The sequence below is a fragment of the Mercenaria mercenaria genome, chromosome 2, assembly GCF_021730395.1.
Source record: "Mercenaria mercenaria strain notata chromosome 2, MADL_Memer_1, whole genome shotgun sequence".
NCBI classification, from domain to species: Eukaryota; Metazoa; Mollusca; class Bivalvia; order Venerida; family Veneridae; genus Mercenaria; species Mercenaria mercenaria.
In genome coordinates this window covers 21,065,746-21,085,073 of record NC_069362.1, presented here as the reverse complement: position 1 = coordinate 21,085,073, position 19,328 = coordinate 21,065,746, and the positions used below count along the sequence as shown (strand labels likewise).

Genomic DNA, 19,328 nt, shown 5'->3' with positions numbered 1-19,328 from the left:
ATTAAGCAAGTCATGTGTGTTAAAAGTCGAGTCATTATAGATATTTTTGTAAACAGACTGTTTGTACATGATTGATTAACTGAATTCAAAATTTTATTGCATCAACCTTCATTAAGTTTTAAGGTGATTGCCCTGAAGTTACCACGGTATTGAAAAAAACTTTTTTGGTGATTGAGCTAGGGGTTTAGAAACCGCAGGTTTCTTTGTAGTGAAATTTTTCAGAAAGAGGCAATAGATATGGATTAAAAATATTAAACATTTGAAGAAAATATTGTTAAAAAGGATCTATTCACATTGGTAAGTAATTTAATCAAATACATTATTTGCATGTAAGTAAATTCAAAATGAGGAAATTTCTATATTTCACAGGTACAAGCACTTGTCTCCCATTGGGATCAGTGTATCCTGACTGAAAGGAGGAGTATATGTCATCCAGTATTACATAAGCAAAAGTAAATAATGTTTTGTTTCTTTTTATAGATACTAGTACAAGTCCCCCATGGACACCACTCTATCCTGGCTCGAGGTTAGAGCAGGAAGCTATCCAGTACATTCACAAGTTCTATTGTAAGGACTGTCAGATGGACCAGCAGGCAGCAGAGAGAGCAAAAGCAGCAGCAGCATCGGGGGAGGACAACTCCGCTTCCGGAACAGCCGAAGCCACTTCACCTCAGCAGCCTCCCGTGTCGGTACCAGAAGTGAAACAGGAACCAGCATCTCCTATGAGCCCTCAACAGTTTACAGACGAAGCATCAATAATGGGTACCCTGGACAAGAACAAAGAATGTTAGTATAGAAGAAACTTGTAATATCACATAGATATTCTAAAAATATACAGTTGCTAAAGCACTGTACCAAAAACAAAATTTGTTTTATCATATTATTTGGTATTGACAAAATGTCATGCACAGAAAAGGCTGGAATATCAAAATTTTAGAAGAGGATCATGTACTGGTAATCCTTAGTGCTGCTGTTTTCACACTTTCAGATTGCCTGTATTTCTGATATCATTGTTTTTATACTGTCAGGAATATTTCAAGATTAGGTTAGTTTAGCTAGTTTGCATTAGGATAAGCCAAAGCTTGGAAGATTTACTAAATATTTAGAATATCTGCTGAAAAAAAATCAGTTTAGAACGTGGGATACTGGAGAGAGCCAAATAAACTGATGTCAAAGCAGATAAATTTAAAAGAAGTTCAAGGAAAATGAATGAATTTTAAATGTACCTAAACTTTAACTGCTTTTAAGTTGAGACCTACACTGTAGGTTCGGGCTTTGCAGATAGAGCAGAACTATTCGTATGCATCTGGCTTGTAAAAAGGTAGTGGTTCTGCCCAGTTGCCTGCCTATGGCTGAAAAAAAGCTTGATTGGAGAAAAAAGTTCTCCATATCACCTACAAAAAGGTAGTGTGACTTAAAATCTACACATACAGAATATGAGCCGGGGAATTATAGTTAGTTTGAATGTAAAGCTGAAACTAAATTGTGTTATGATTTCAGCATTGAAGAGAAAGTTGATGATGAGGAGATCCCTCAATGAATTAGTGGACCAAGGAATATATCCTCGTAAGTACTTCCTGAAAGCCGGTCATTTCCTTGTAAATCGACCAGTAAACAGTGAAGGTACCCTTATGAATTTCATCAAGGCCAGATAATTCATAAATAGTAAATACATCCAATAAAACAAAGGTACAATTAGAAATATATTTTTACAAATATAGCAGAAAGTTTTTAAGTGACAAATATATTCTCATAAGTATTGCAGATTTAACTTACTCATAAATTAGAAGTGTGTCCTCACAAGCAGTCCAGATATAGAAAACATGATATGAATGAGAAATATGTTCACAAGCAATACAGCTTCACCTTTAAATGAGAAATATTTCCTCATAATTTGTGCCAATTGAGAAATATATCCTCATAAGCAGTACAGATTGAGACATATATTCTCATTAGCAATACAGATTGAGACATTATTTCCTCATAAGCAATACATATTGAGACATAATACGATTATTATATCCTCAAAAGCAATACAGATTGAGACATTATTTCCTCATAAGCAATGCATCTTGAGACATACATCCTCATAAGCAATACAGATTGAGACATTATATCCTCATAAGCAATACATGTTGAGACATTATATCCTCATAAGCAATACAGATTGAGACATTATATCCTCATAAGCAATACAGATTGAGACATTATATCCTCATAAGCAATACAGATTGAGACATTATTTCCTCATAAACAATACATGTTGAGACATACATCCTCATAAGCAATACAGATTGAGACATTATTTCCTCATAAGCAATACAGATTGAGACATATATCCTCATAAGCAATACTGATTGAGACATTATTTCCTCATAAGCAATACAGATTGAGACATATATTTTCATAAGCAATACAGATTGAGACATAATACAACTATTATTTCCTCATAAGCAATTCATATTGAGACATACATCCTCATAAGCAATACAGATTGAGACATGATATCCTCATAAGCAATACAGATTGAGACATATATCCTCATAAGCAATACAGATTGAGACATAATACAACTATTATTTCCTCATAAGCAATTCATATTGAGACATACATCCTCATAAGCAATACAGATTGAGACATGATATCCTCATAAACAATACAGATTGAGACGTATGTCATGTCCTCATAAGCAGTGCTGATTGAGAACCTCATACACAGTGCAGATTTAGCATACTCGTGCATGATAAATATATTCTTATAAGCAGTGCAGATTAAACATACTCTTGAATAAGAAATCTATCCTCTAGCAATGCAGATTCACTTTTAAATGGGCAAATATCCACAGTGGTGCAGATTAAACATGCTCATGAATGTTTACTTCATGAAGTCAAGAAAAACCCTTAATTTGGAGCACAATACGTTTGCAATACAGAATTCATTACAGTGCATGGGGGGCTATTTTTTGTGGATTTTCTGGTTGGGTCAGCCCAGGAACTTAACCTCTAGTCTGCTGGCAGCAAGTGATTCTGCCTTTGTGACCAATGCAGACCAAGATTAGCCTGCACATCCATGCTCATGATCTGCACTATTCGCTATTCAAGTCTGTAAATTTTCAATGAACACCCTTTTGAATAATAAATGGTATTGCCCAAATTGAATGATAGACCAGTTCATTTTAGAAATTTAGTAGGGTGAAGGTTAAATGAATCTCTACAAATTCATGTTCCAACAGAGTAGCCATTTTTGACAAAACAAGAAAATTCCATACCCACAAAATAAAAGATTTTACATCAACTATTTTATCTTCAGAATAAGATTCCTAATCAGAAATGTTTGAGATATTACTAGATATATGCCAGTTACATGATTTAAAATGACATGAATTACATTTAGTTCCACTTAAGCTCCAAGAAATTATTCTACTGTTAACACCAGCCAATTTAAAGGCCATTGCCGTGAGGTATCTAAACAAACAGAATTCTAATCTTAATCAAACACTCCTGTAGTACAAATTACCTTACTACCATCATCTTCTGTGATCATTTCTTTATAATCTTTACTCATTGTTTTCATGAAATGTTAAGATCTAGGTTAATGGATTATTGTTCCTATAGGTTATAGGAGCCAGATGTTTTAGAAGATGGCTGTACTGTGATATGTGGTAGCTCTTTGCCCCTGCCTTTCATACCTGTCTATGTAATCATTTAATTATTGTTGATGGTATGGGAGTTAATAAAAGAAGAGGTGTGGGTTAGTGAGTAAGCCACTAAGAGTGCAAACCAGAAGTCCTAGACTTAAACCCAGTTGAAGACACTATCATGTGTGTGGGGGAGTGGGGTGCGAGAAAATGTCTTGAGAGGGAACTGTATAAAGAAGTATAAGGAAGAAGCTGACTGTTAGGTTTTATATTTACATCGGAAGTTATATAAAGCATTGAATATACCATTAATAAGTGCGCAAATGTTTGAAGAAGACATCTAAATCTGTAACTGACAGCACAAAGTAGCAAAAACTGTTGCAAGTTGTGTATTATAAAAAAATGTTTAAGGCAGTTAAGTAATTCTAAATGGAACCATGTATCTAGCAAAATTAATAGAATAAAATTATACAAGACCCTCAGATGTTATTAATCCCCCGCCACGAGTGGGAGTAGGAATGATCTCCATCCGTCTGTCCGTAACATTTTGTGTCCTCTCTGTATCTATTAAACCCCTTCAAGGATTTTTATGAAACTTGGGTCAAATGATCACCTCATCAAGACGATGTGCAGAACTCATGAGTCAGCCATGTTGGCTCAAGGTCAAGGTCACAGCTCGAGGTCACAGGTTTGAGCCTTCCATTTTGTGTCTGCTCTGTATCTCCTAAACCCCTTGAAGTATTTTCAAATTCATTGATTTCCTCATACATGGACTAAAATATATTCAAAGTCAATGGTTCCACTCAATACCATCAACCCTTTCACTATCCATAACAGCGGCAGGGGAAATAGCTGTCTTTCAGACTGCCTTGTATTAATGTGAAACAGCAAAGATTTGTTAAGCCTTGCAGAGTATTAACAGTCATGAAATGACAAAACTTGCATAACAGATATTTTTTACAAAGCTTTTATATGAGAGGATAGAAATGTATCTATCCCTTAAGGCAGGTTGATTAAAAAAAAGGCTGAATTTTGTTAAAAGAGTGTTAGAAATCAGGAAAAAGTCTGTACTGAAAGAGTTGTTCATATGATATTCTGAAGAGAAAACAAAAAGTTGAAGACACCTTTTGATGGATGTTAGGGTAAAAGTACAAACTTAGGAATGACACATTGTTATACCCACCAAGTTTTGGGGGTATATAGGAGTGAGCTTGTCGGTCAGTCAGTCTGACGGTCCGTTGGTTTTCATGGTTTCCAGACAATAACTCATGAAAGGCTTGACAGATTTAAATAAATTTTGGTACAGGTGTAACATCATAAAATAGAGGTGTAGTTCTACTTTGGCTACAAACAATTACATTTTGACGTAGTTATGGCCCCTTTCCAACTTAAAATTTGCCAAACTCATGGTTTCCGAACTCATGGAAGGGTTGACAGGTTTAAATATGGTTGCCATACTTCTGTGACAAGGCCGTATTGCGGGGGTATTATTTGTCACTCCTGTAACAGTTTTAGTTTTTATTATTTAAAAACTGGTAGTCTCTCCATTTAATGGTTCATTTTATCATAAAAGTGTCTATATCTTTCTAAATATGCTACAGTAAAACCTGATCCTCCTCCTCCAAAAAAGAATTCACCAGGACTTTGTTAGGGAACATAAAAATCTGGGTTAATTGTGTTTTTGCAGAAATTATTACATGAAAAAATCAACTTTATGTCAATTTTATATCTGCCGTTTGAGAATCAGAGGGTTAGCATTGCTCATAATGGTGAAACATTTTGTACACATTACTTTTATATGATTTTTACAGTGAGTACTTTCTGTTTTCTGCTGAAGTGTTAAGTAGTTCAAAGAAAAGGGCTAATAAAGAGTTTTTTTGAAGAGTATTTAATAAATCAGATGTAATAATTAGTCAGACATACCCTACTAAGCTTATTACAACAATATGAAAAAAAGAAATTAACAAGCATGTTTAGGTCACCATGGCCAAGTTAGGGGCAGCTGACTAGGAATCGCTTGACCCCTTAACGCTATGGGTATTGGCCCTGCTTGGGGATGTCATGTGTGGAAGCCATCCGGCTGACTAACATAAGGTAGATAATTCTTCACAGCTGTAAGGCCATACCTGAAATGAAACACACATGGGCACCTTGGGGCATCCTCCACCATTTAAATATGGAAAATTGCTATACAACAAAAACAATAAAATTTGCAATATTACAAGGTTTTTCTATTTCAAAATATGACCACCATCATAATACCTATAGATGAACAAAAAAACACTGACTCTAAGACCAGTTGTCCTATTTTTAGTCAATCATTGCAAATTATACAAAGCAGAAACTAACTTCATTTTAAAAAAAGTTCTTTAACTAGTGATAAGGCACATGTTTGGGATTTAAATATATAAATATACAACAAATTATTGTTATGTAGTTCTCAAATTAGATACACTGTTCATTGGTAAATGAAATACAATAAGCATAAAGTATTATTAAACACATGCTGTTTATAATTGCTGCATTGAGTCATGCATTTAATTGATTCCTGAACAATGCTCATAATGTTTGCGGTGAAATAATTAGAATTGTTTGCCATTAAAAATATCCTACCAGTAGTACATCTTAGTTATCTAAAAAATAACTTTCATTGCTGAACTTGAAATCATAAGGAAATCAATGTAATAAAAAAAAAAACAAGACATATTGAAATAAGTTTATATATTTAATGGTTAGAATTTTTGAGGTCCATATTTCCTGGGTATTGAAATTATTGGGACATGTTCATTTTTAGATACATGAATTAGTACTTCAGCTGAAGTGATCTTTTCCTTTACCTGGAAATAGCAACTAATTGTTCTTTTGTACTGTCACTGTTTTTTAAGGGGAAAAGTCCCTTTTTGTAAGACTGACTGTCACTGTTTTATAAGGGGAAAACTGACTTATCACTGTTTTATAAGGGGAAAACTGACTTATCACTGTTTTATAAGGGGAAAAGTCCCTTTATGTAAGACCAGAGTTATAAGACAAGCATCTGATTGCTCTTCAAATTGACCAATAGCAAGGCTGCATTCTGGGATTGGTTTCCATGCCTGAAAACAGTGAAACTGATTCTGGAGATGAGTCTCAAAAAGTCGGTCAAAGGTTATTAAACTGATTTTGGAGTCCAGACGCAGAAAGCTACCCAGCCATTGGTCAATTTCAAATTTAAGTTCAGAATGGACCAATCAGATGCATAGAGACTGGTCTTCAAACTCGTTTTATAACCTTTGACCCAGTATTTGATAGGCTATTTCTGAGGTCTAGTCTTGTAATTGGCCAATTGCATGGTAGTATTCTAAGATTGGTTTCTATCCTTAACTTGATTACCTTGGAAACAATATTTTGATTACCATAGATAAATTATGGCATATTCTAAGTCAGTGACGAGACTGTCTATTTAGTGAGGTATCATTTAATTCCTATAAAGCTCCCGAGTGGGAAGGGTAGGATAGAATGTCAGATAATCAAATGGCTTTTGATGCTATAATTCCAGGGATATTATTTCTAAAGAAAATTTAAGACTGCCAGCAAAACACACAAAAATACCCATCAGTATAAGTTTGTAAGATGAAAATCGTCTGTGTAACACATGTGCTTTCCACTGAAATAATACCACAAATCTGTAAGTGTGCTGCACCATGAGAAAACCAACATAGTGGTTTTTCGACTAGCATGGATCCAGACCAGCCTGCACATCTGCGCAGTCTGGTCAGGATCCATGCAGTTCGCTTTCAAAGCCTATTGCAATTAGAGAAACCATTAGCGAACAGCATGGATCCTGACCAGACTGCGCGGATGCGCAAGCTGGTCTGGATCCATGCTGGTCGCAAAGCCACTATGTTGGTTTTCTCATGGCGCGGCTCAAGTGTAGAAATTCTGCAATATATTGCAGTAAATATTGGATGAGCTCCTTACAAAGATACATTTTCAGATAGACATAAATATTTTCCTGCAATCAAATGTCAAGTTTTGAAAATTAAAGGTAGAATACACTAACATTTGATGTCTGTTGCATCATTTTAGTGTTTTATGCTGCTGAACATTTTGTCAAATTGATGAACAATCGCATCAGATTCTTTGATTGGCTTAGTTTGCAGTTTTTCCTATCTAACAAACATCAGCAGTATAGAATAATTACAAGCTCCACTATATTGGAATTAAAATATAAAAACAGAAAATGTTTTGGAAAAGTGTGTCACCAAAAAAAATTAAAAATTGATAAATTAGATTTATGTTATTAGATGTATTTTACAAAATACAAGCTCTAGATTTTCAAAGAAGTTGAAATTATCTGTTAGGTGTCTGCAACGCTATAAATGATTGATATTTTTTTTTTCATGCTGATTTTCAAATCTTTGAAGATAAAAGATGAATCAAAGATTTTGTAAATGTTAGAAAGATGTAAACAAAACAGATCAGGTTATTTTGAGAATCATGAATGAATTTTCCCTAGGTGTAGTAAGTCAGAATAAAATGAAAAATCTTGTGTCAGGTTTGTCTGGAATTTGAACAATTTAAGTTTAGAATTATCATTGAAAAACTATCTGAAAGTCATAAATTTCAAACCTTTCAAACCTTTCGTTCCGAGTATTTTCAGAATGATTTTTCTAGATCTGATACGAAACTAAAATAGAATTCTTTTACTGGCAGGGGAAATAAAATCGAAATTATTTGTAAGGGAGTGCAGATCTCTAAGATTTTCAAATCTGTTAAGAAAGTAATTAGAAAATGCATTAGCAATTTATTTGGAAAATCAGGAAATTCCTTCTTCAGGGGTGTCTTCTTTGAATTGTATCAAAAATAGTTCCGAACAAGAGTGGTGTATCTGTGTATAAAAGTGTAGTTAGGATACCTTATTTATGCTGAAAATTTCTTCAAAAAACCTGGGTTTTGTTAAATGTCACTGAAAGGTTGCCAGAAGAGTTTCACTTGTTAAGTACCTTGATAATTACCCAAGGTACAGAAAAACAGCAAAAAGGTGTTGAGATAGACAGACATAGACACTAGTGTGATAAATTATAATTTTGCCATCTCCTGATTGGAAAACAGAAATACTGATCTGATGAAAAATTACAAACTTGATTCTTGAAACATTTTACAAATGTTTTTGCCAGGTTTTCAGGTGTGCATTTTTGGCTAAACATATTCAAAGACAAATTCTTTAGTCCAAACAGTTTATGTCACAAAACTGGCAGGCATAAAAAAGAGTTACATGGTGAAATGTTAGTGTTCAGTGTTCAATAAATGATTGTTATTGATTAATTTGATTGATAATCTAAATGTTTGTCAGCAGTATACAGCAAAGATAAAATATGGCACAGATGAAATGAAGCTGGAAGTATTTAACAGTAGCCTAAGATATCATTTTTAACACTTCATTGTTGAACCTTTTATCTCATAGTGACACATTTTTTGGAAGAGAGCATTGCATAAACATTCAGCAGCAAAAGTCTTACCCGATCTCTTGAAAAGTAGTCTTCTTTTATGTCTGTTACTATAAATAGATTTTTATGATACAGTCTATAAGCTAAATATCATTTCTGATATCTTTCATATATAATTTCAGCCCCCAAGACACCCCCTGCATTCATGGAACAGAGGAAAAGTTTGGAGAGAGCAAAGGTAAGGTCCGGGTCATAATGAAGGGTCAAGGTCACTTTGTAGATATTGACATGACTTACCCAGTATCTGATTGAAAGTAGCAAAGCCTGACGGCAAAACCGATATTTCAGCAAGTAAGGATATTAGTAAACTACGATGATTTTCTTGTCCGCTCAACAGCAGATGTCTCAATTCTATAACTGTCTATGGTAATGCGATATTAGTAACGTGATAATTAGAAATTTAATCACTGAGTAAGTACTGTACTGAGAACACTGTTAAAATTAATGTTGTCTATATGAATAGAATTCCAGGACCACAGCTATATTTAGATTCTGAGTGGGCACATTGCCTTCATGTAATAGAATACCTTAAGAAAATGTTGTGAAATACTGCATTCTTCCACGTATAGACTTTGATAATTTCAAAAACCGCAAAGTATAGGTTATTGGATTTACATTGAGAAGAATGAGAGTTCATACGCGGAAGTATTAAATGACTTTGTTACTCTGCCAACAGATGAGGGCAGAATTCACTATGCAAAGATAATTCTCTTTTATTATAATACTATTTTCTGTACAGCCTGAAAATATTGAAATTCTGACATAAATGAACTGTTCATACAACTTTTTACATCTAATTGACATTATACACGCAAATGAAATTACCTCATGCATTCAATTCTTTTCTGAAAAATTGCCTTTCTCTGTCAAGGATCATCTCAGTAGAGCTTGAGAGGAGAAATATAGAAAATTTCAGAAAGTCTCACCCAAGAAAATCAGCTTGCAGTTAAGTAACAGATCTTAATGAAAATTAATTTTGTAATGTAAAGCTTGAGGATTGATGGTAGGGATTTTGTTTTGATTGGTTGTTAAGATAAGTGACCTAATAGTTGTCTCCCTTTTAGGATTTCTTATTTAATTAGCTGAACTTTTAACTGCTGCTTATCATGAAAGCTTGTGTAATAAATAAGTAAACAATATTGTAAATAAGAATCGGAAAATTTTCGCTGTCAGATACCTTAATTGTAAATAAATGTGTCAGTCTGAAAATATGGAATTATGCTATCAATAATCGTTACACAAATAATGGCTCTGTCAAAACTGCAGTTTCAAAATTTATTCCATTTGATAAATATTCCTTTTTTCCCTGTGATTCAAAATGAAATAGGAAAAAAACAAAGGTGATTTTTGCATTCTTTATTGCTTCTGTTTGTAAAGATGACACAAATGAAAACGTATGTTGCAATTAATGTGCAAAAGATAGACACAAATTTGATAAAAACCTTGATAAACCTTTCAATATGATGTGTAGAAGATACTCCACCTGGAGAAGAAAAATAAGAAATCAAAAGGCTTCTGGTGGCAGATTCACTGATTCACGGTCTGATATGTCCTATTTATTTTCATGTTAATCTTTCAGCATGCATTATTTGGGGAATGCAAATTTTAAATGAGGTTTTAGATATATCTGGGGCAATACATCAGTTCTGGTTAATACCAGTAGGGGTAGTGGTGTGGGTTATTTTTCCAAATGGCAGGTTAATTAAATTGTCTGTTGATAGATTACTGATTAAATTGATAAACATTTGGAAATGAGAGCGAAAATATATTGAATTCCAGTAATGTTTTACACTTTTGACTTAAGTATACAATTAATTTGCTAGCTCAGCCTTCTACAGATCACTCAGTAACAAGACCTCTGGCTCCAAGGTATCAGTTTCACAATGATCAGTTTTAACCCTTACCCTGCTGAATTTCTAAGATGGACTGGTCCATCATTCTGTTATGGCAGTGCCACTTATGATTCAGAGGGGTGTTACCTATGCAATGCTCAGGTGAGTTTTTCTGATCACTCGATGTCAGGCGTCTGTCGTCCGTCGTCTGTCAACATTTAGCTTGTGTATGCGATAGAGGCTGTATTTTTCAATTAATCTTCATGAATATTGGTCAGAATGATAACCTTGATGAAATCTAGGCCGAGTTCCAAAATGGGTCATCTCGGGTCAAAAAACTAGGTCACTAGGTCAAATCAAAGAAAAACCTTGTGTACGCGATAGAGGCTGTATTTTTCATTTAATCTTCATGAATATTGGTCAGAATGATAACTTTGGTGAAATCTAGGCCGAGTTCGAAAATGGGTCATCTCGGGTCAAAAACTAGGTCACTAGGTCAAATCAAAGAAAAACCTTGTGTATGCGATAGATGTGGTATTTTTCAATTCTTCTTCATGAATATTGGTCAGAATGATAACCTTGATGAAATCTAAGCCGAGTTCGAAAATGGGTCATCTCGGGTCAAAAACTAGGTCACTAGGTCAAATCAAAGAAAAAACCTTGTGTATGCGTTAGAGGCTGTATTTTTCAGTTCTTCTTCATGAATATTGATCAGAATGATAACCTTGATGAAATCTAGGCCGAGTTTGAAAATGGGTCATCTCGGGTCAAAAACTAGGTCACTAGGTCAAATCAAAGAAAAACCTTGTGTATGCGATAGAGGCTGTATTTTTCAATTGATCTTCATGAATTTTGGTCAGAATGATTGCCTTGATGAAATCTAGGCCGAGTTCGGAAATGGGTCATCTCGGGTCAAAAACTAGGTCACTAGGTCAAATCAAAGAAAAACCTTGTGTATGCGATAGAGGCGGTATTTTTCAATTGATCTTCATGAATTTTGGTCAGAATGATTACCTTGATAAAATCTAGGCAGAGTTTGAAAATGGGTCATCTGGGGTCAAAAACTAGGTCACTAGGTCATATCACGTAAAAACCTTGTGTATGCGATAGAGGCTGCATTTTTCAATTGATTTTCATGAATTTCGGTCAGAATGATTGCCTTGATGAAATTTAGACCAAGTTCAAAAATGGGTCATCTGGGGTCAAAAACTAGGTCACTAGGTCAAATCAAAGAAAAACCTTGTGTATGCAATAGAGGCTGTATTTTTCAACTGATCTTCATGAAATTTAGCCAGAATGATTACCTTGATAAAATCTAGGCTGATTTCGAAAATGGGTCATCTGGGGTCAAAAACTAGGTCACTAGGTCAAATCGAAGAAAAACATTTTGTATGCAATAGAGGATGTATTTTTCAATTGATCTTCATGAAATTTGGTCAGAGTGATTGCCTTGATGAAAACTAGGTCGGTTTTGAATATGGGTTATCTGAGGTCAAAAACTAGGTCACTAGGTCAAATTAAAGAAAAATCTTGTGTATGCGATAGAGACTGTTTTTTTCAGTTGATATTTATGAAATTTGGTCAGGTTGATTGCCTTAATGAAATCTAGGTCGAATTTGAATATGGGTCTTCTGAGGTCAAAAACTAGGTCACTTGGTCAAATCAAAGAAAAAACTTCTGTATGTGATAGAGGCTGTATTTTTCAGTTAATCTTCATGAATTTTGGTCAGAATGATTGCCTTGATAAAATCTAGGTCGAGTTTGAACATTGGTCATCTAGGGTCAAAAACTAGGTCATATCTAAGAAAATGCTTGTTTTATCGCAAGAGACCAATTTTTTGGTCCAATCTTAATGAAAATTGGTCAGAATATTTGTTTCCATGAAATCACTAGGTCAAACATGTTTTACACTGTTATAGAGTGTTTCTTAGGTGAGCGACCTAGGGCCATCTTGGCCCTCTTGTTTTAAAGTATATGTAATTTGTCTTATATATTCTTGGCTCTGATTAATGTTTCAAAAAGAAAAGGGACATAATTATAGAAAATTTGAATAGCCTCAGGAGTTATCTCTTGTGAACAAAACAGGGTCTGAACGCAGACTAACTCAGACTGCATGATGCACTTAACCTGCAGTCTATATTTACTCTTCAGACAGAAATTTCTTAAAATGTTTATTGCACTGCAAGTAATTAGGAATATTTTGCGGATGTGATCGTTTTATGTGCGTTTAATTGTTTTACATTCCAAACAGACAGCTTACAGAGTTTAATAGGTCTATAATTGAATTTTATGTTTAAAATTTGAAAGCCACTGCTAAACATTGAACTGCATATCCTGTTAAAAGGATCCACCATTTGGTTATGATGTCTTTATATCTGTTACCGGTAGTGATGTGTTTTTAATCTTTTTCAATTTTTTTTGCAAGTGAGATGGTAATGATTTGTAGACTTGATATAAATTCTGCAATAGCAATTTACCATGCAATCTGTAAGATACGTTTCTATAAATGCTATGCCTAATTCTGACTTTTATAAGAACTCTAGACAGAAGTTGAAAAATTGCAAAACTTGATATCCCAGTAGAGTATCACTTTAAGGTTTTTATGGAATGATTGAAATCACAAGTGTTATAAATGATAATCAGAATTCTTTGATGATTATAATAGGTAGATATCTTAGATTCTTGAACAGTGCACAGCGTGAGTCACGTGCAAACCTGCGAATGTTAGACTCATCATAGGAAAAAACTGCAACCACCAACTCCTTGTAATTATTTGTTTGCGTGCCAGTTTCTTTGTTGTTTTTGTGCTTTTGCTATTATTTTCACGGCAAAAAAGAAAGAAGAAAAGCATTCAGTTGTGATTGCGAGGATTCGAATAATCTGTTTGCCATCGAACCAAGGAAATGTGTTATATTGGAGGTGTACATCAAGAGATTTTTCATTCCATTGAAAAATAATTAACTAGGAACACAAGTGATTTGTACTTTCTTCAGACTGTCTTATTTTGTCTGTCTGTCTGTATTGCTGCCTGTTGCATTCTTGGTTTGCAACCAACTACTGAAAATTTGGCAAACAGTATTACTAAAATGCTGAAAATTTGTTAAACTTACATTTTATATTCAAAGTACTAAAATTTTGGTTGTTTTTACTCCAATCTGAATACAAACCTCTACATTTACTAAAGCATTTTTTAAACATCTAATTTCAAGGGCATAAAACCTCATGTGGTTTGGGGGAATTTCCATTCAAAGTAGATGTCCACAAAATCTTATCCCCATGGGTAAGTGGTTCTACTAAGGTGCCCACTCATGATGAAATGATGCACAGGGCACCTGGGGTCTTCCTCCACCATCTAAAGGTGGAAAGTAGCCATATGACCTATAATTGTGTCGTTGGGATGTTAAAAACCAACACGAAAAAATGTTTGTGCCCTCTGAGCACTTCTGTCTACTTACTGTGCTCATATTCCCCCAAAAAATGTTACTATCATACACACCTGCAAGAGATTATTGAAGAAAATGTAGATTGATTATGTCTTTAACAAGATTGTCTCCATATTATATTGGTATAATTCATATTGCCATGCAGTGTGGGTAATGATGTGAGGTCTTTAAGTATATACATATTTATTACAGACTCCAAAGGAACTTTATCATTAAGATTTACAACTGCTTAACTGTAACATGGTAGTTGGAAGTTACTCCTGTCTGCTTATCAAATTTTTAGCAATCTTGTACATTTTTCTCATGGTCTTTTACTCCTTTTCCCATTGCATATGCCAATAATCATAGAATTCTCAGGCTATTTAACTGGTCTTTATCCTTGACTCCCTGTATTTTTCATTTCTTTGCTGATAATTATTTGTGAATGAAACAAGCTTTTTAAAAAAGGTTAACCAGTGCTTGGAAAATGTTCTTTAGACTTTTTGCCATATGTCTACAAGTTCTGTGCTCAGGAAATGAATATGTAAATTTTGATGACAGTAAAATGCATATTTGTATATGTCTGCATAATTTTGATTGGCGTGCATTTAGTGATTGATATGATTTCTTAAAGTGCTTTAAAGCAGGACTGTAGGAATGTTTATGTCTAGTCAAGTTTTCTAATCATTGTTGACTTGTTGTGGACTTGGGTGCTGGTTATGCTTGTTGATCTTTACCTACCATCAGAAAAATAACTTTTAGCTATATTTCTTTGTGCTTTTTGAAATGTTGGTGTCTACCTTTGGGAGAATTTTTCATACAATGCTTGTTCATGTTTTTTGTGAACGATGTTAGATTACACATGCAATCTTGAGGAAAGGGACATCTTTGTTACTGCTGCACAAAGGATGTTTATACGAGAATTAACACATTCCTCTTCCATACAAAATATAATTATATTGAATGTAAATATATTTATTTGCTTCCAAAGAATGCAGAATTGCCTAAAGAGACTATATCATCAGAGGGAAATTGCTCTGTGACCTAGGCCAACTACCTTAACCTTTAGCCTGCTGATGGCAAGTGATTCTTCCTTTGTGACCAGTGCAGACCAAGATCAGCCTGCACATCCATGCAGTCTGATCATGGTCTGCACTGTTTGCCATTCAGTCAGTAAATTTTCAGTGAACACCCCTTTGAATAATAAATGGTACTGCTCAAACTGAATGATAGACCAGTCCATTTTCGAAATTTAGCAGGGTAAAGAAAGGTTAACAAAGATTTCTATAGATGTAAATGGGCCTATATTGTTTTGATCTTGAAGGTGATGAGATACGATGTCTAGAAATAATGTTTCGTCAGTGTTTTAGGTCTTCTGCATCTAGATCCAGATTACCTAAAGAGATGTAATTTACTCTCATAAGAACTTGTTTGCAAAGAGAAGTATGGTTATTAGCTAAGTCATAATTATAGTTTTGTCATTGCTGATATCAGGATGTTTGGAAAACTGACAAAATGTTAATCTTTCTGAGATTAATGTTTTACAGATAATCATTTTTTTTTTTGGATTTATTTTCTGAACAATATGATGAATTTGCAGTATTCATTCTTTGTAATGTGGAATCTTCGTGTTTCATGTATAGATGGCCCATTAGTGTCAGGGATATCAACCAAGTGTTGTGTCATAAAAGCATTCTTGTCTATTTCTTTCATTTCAATCATGCTGGGAAGCATAATTGAGAGTAGCAAGTCTGCAAGCCTGGAATTTCCGAACAGGTCTTTTGGCACAGTATCTTGTGCAAGACTGGCTACCAGCCAACCCATCCATGATCCAAGGTCTCTTTTTTTGCAGGATGTTCACAGTATTGTCATATCCTTGATTTTTCTGCTCCAACGATGCCAATGATATTTCTAGAAAATAGAACTATGAAGACATTGTTAAACTTCAGCAAATGAACTGGTCTATCATTCAATTTGGGCAGTACTGTTTATTATTCAAAGGGGTGTTCACTGAAAATTTACTGACAGAATAGCAAACAGTGCAGACCATGATGAGCCTGCACATCCTTTATCAGCACTAGGTAGTAAAATCACTTGCTGCCAGTAGGCAAAAAGCAGTTACCTCCAAGTTTTCAGATAACTTGGATTTTGTTTGTTCATGTGATGTTAAGACACAATCAGAATCTTTTGGACCACCTTCAAGTTCTTCAAATTTGAGCATGTGATATGTGAACCTCAAAGTCCTTGGTTTGGCCAAGATTGTGAGGCATCAGCTTAACCAGACACCAGTCAAGGTTTTAAAAGAATAACTCAAAAAATTACAGCTTTCTTTGCAACCAAGCTAAATCAAAATCGAATTTAAGTTTTCAAAGATGGCAGAAAGATGCTGCATTAAAGGAAAATGTTTTTGTTGTTTTAATCATTTAAAATAATTGCATTATGTAGCAAGGTATCATTGCACATTCGTTTGACAAGTCGCAGTAATTTCAACATAATATGTGCAAATAGTTAATGAGCTCTTTTTGTTCAGTTGTCATGAAAGAAATGCTGTTATTTATTTACCCTTTTGATCATCGCTTTGGTAATATCTAGGCATTTAGCATTTATTAAGCAGTTCAATAACCCCAGAACTGTTGCCAGAGAAAACATCAATCAAAATACAGATATTTCATTGACTAGACTACATACATGGGTCACATAGGTCATGATAATTTGATTGTACCTGTATGAAACCTATCAGCAAGGTGTTACATAGAGGTGACTACTATATGCTATGTTATAATACTGTGTGCATGCCAAACTCAATCAAAGGTAGACCATTTTTGCATGATGAAGATGTAGAGCAAAGAAAGAAGACATGACTGTGTGGTGGAATTAAGATGGTAGGATTCTGAAATGGTTATACTAAATCTGTGTGGTCTCCAGATTATGTTGGCTTCCTCGAGATGTGAATGGAGCAGTACCTGTTATGTTGTAAAAGTTAACTATTTAGTCACCAAAGTCTGGTATATAAGCGTAAACTAAACAAAGATCCACAGCAAAAATAAGCTGTTACTTATCTTATTTGTAATCCAATTTACCAGTACTAACAAGTGTTTTAAGCACCATTCCTCTGTACAGTGATAGTCAAGTATATGATAAGGTAGCTACTTCATACTCTGCTCCATGCATGTATAAATATAATAATAATAATAATTTAATACAATTTTTTTTTGTCATCAACATCACATTTTTTATCATCATGAACGACTACTTGCTAATTAAGTTAACCATATAGAATACATTCTTAATTGAAACCTTGGTTTATAACGATTTGTTGGTGCATGTCAGTAACCTGTGAGGTTTAACAGAACAATTTGATTTATATGAAAAGTGTGTTGTTACTAGCTGACTTGATTGTTTTTAAGAGTGGAGTAATCTGCAGTAATCAGTAGCAGTTGTTTTTGCTAGAAGCTCAGCTGATTTCTTCCCAAATGATAGTATAAGAGTTTCTGCAAAATGTATGTGAAATCTTTCACAACGACGAAGCTTTTGCACTTCCTATTCTACTTATATATTTATCTTCACTAACAGGGACTGTCTGACCAACTTAACAGAAGTTTTAGATTTTCAGCCTGGAATTTCTCTCATCACTGATTTTAAAAGTTTTGATTTTTTCTTTTTGAAAAGAAAACATGCCATGATGGACAAATATATATAGTATTCATGTATATTTCAGATTGGTGATTCCCTGAGGTTCAAGATCTCTCACAGACCAGACAGACAGCAGCTAGTCCAGCAACACATTCTAGAAGGTAATAGTTGGTTTTTGAAGGGTTGCTATGCCAGTTGCAAACTGTTTTAACCCTTACCATGCTGGACATGATTGATTCTGCCTTTGCGACCAGTGTAGGTCATGATCTACACCGTTCGCCATTCAGTCAGTATCTTTTTGGTAAGCACCCCTTTCAACACTTAATGGTACTGTCCAAATTGAAAGATAGATAGAAATATAGCAGGATAAGGGTTAAGCCTACTAGAAATCTGGATTTTGTACTATAACGACTTGTTCTCTGTTCGTGATGGGCAAGTACTTGGTACATGCATGTTATGTGTAAAGTGGGCAAGAAATAAGAGAGAATGAAATGTCAGCTAAGGGTCAGTGCTGAAATGTGAGCCTGCTCAGTTAGCTCAATGGGAAGAGCACAAAGTTCCAGTTGGTCATATGTTCTTATCCTTATCCCAGGCCAGACATAATTCTGTTTGTAAGACGATACATCTCAGGTCAGTCATCCACACTCTGATTCATGTGAAGAGGTTGTCAGTAACTTGCAGATCTTTGGAAACCAGATTAAAAGTTAAAACGGTAAGTGTAGTTTTCCTGGAAGCACAGAGCACCCCAAACAAAGTCTTAGAGCCATGCATCACAAAGTAGGCCCGCAACAAAAAGAAAAGTTAATTGACAAGGTAAAGTACTCATTTACTGTTGAAAAACAGCATTTAAACTAGCAATAAAAGCAGAATGGGGCTGTTATATACTGCATAACTGTAGGAGAGTACTGCAATATAACTGGAATTTGAAATGAGCATAAAAGTGTTTTATAACAATAATGTATCTTTTACTACAGTCTTTATTATTGCTGAGCTGACAAATCATTAGATAAGGGTGTTGATGTCATAATAGTTGGTTAAATTAAAAAAAAATCCAAACCATTTACATTTATACAAAGTATATGTTAAAAGATCCTACATTTTCTTGTAAGGTTTATTGATAATTACAAGTGTCTGTAGGATTTTTACTTTTGCAATATCCTGGAATATCATCAAATTGGTATAAAAATGCTAGAGAATGAAAAAAACTCGGTCTACGTATCTCTGAAATGAAACTGGCAGAAAGCTGAAGTGCAAATCTCATTAGAGATAATTTATAGAAGCAACTGTTACCCATAAAAATGGAAGCAATATTTGAATT

The 19,328-nt window shown here is 34.3% G+C and overlaps 1 protein-coding gene across 2 annotated transcripts in view; it reads left to right on the top strand.

Moving 5' to 3' along the window:
- The window catches only part of LOC123562016 (myocardin-related transcription factor B-like), a 110,003-nt gene that overhangs the window by 73,371 nt on the left and 17,304 nt on the right, over positions 1–19,328 (top strand). For both annotated transcript variants that reach the window (XM_053531990.1, XM_053531982.1), the window contains 4 exons: positions 481–786; positions 1,501–1,566; positions 9,246–9,301; positions 18,096–18,171. In XM_053531990.1, coding sequence (XP_053387965.1) covers positions 582–786; positions 1,501–1,566; positions 9,246–9,301; positions 18,096–18,171 — 403 coding nt within the window. In that variant the 5' untranslated portion in view covers positions 481–581. The remainder of the gene's footprint in view (positions 1–480; positions 787–1,500; positions 1,567–9,245; positions 9,302–18,095; positions 18,172–19,328) is intronic.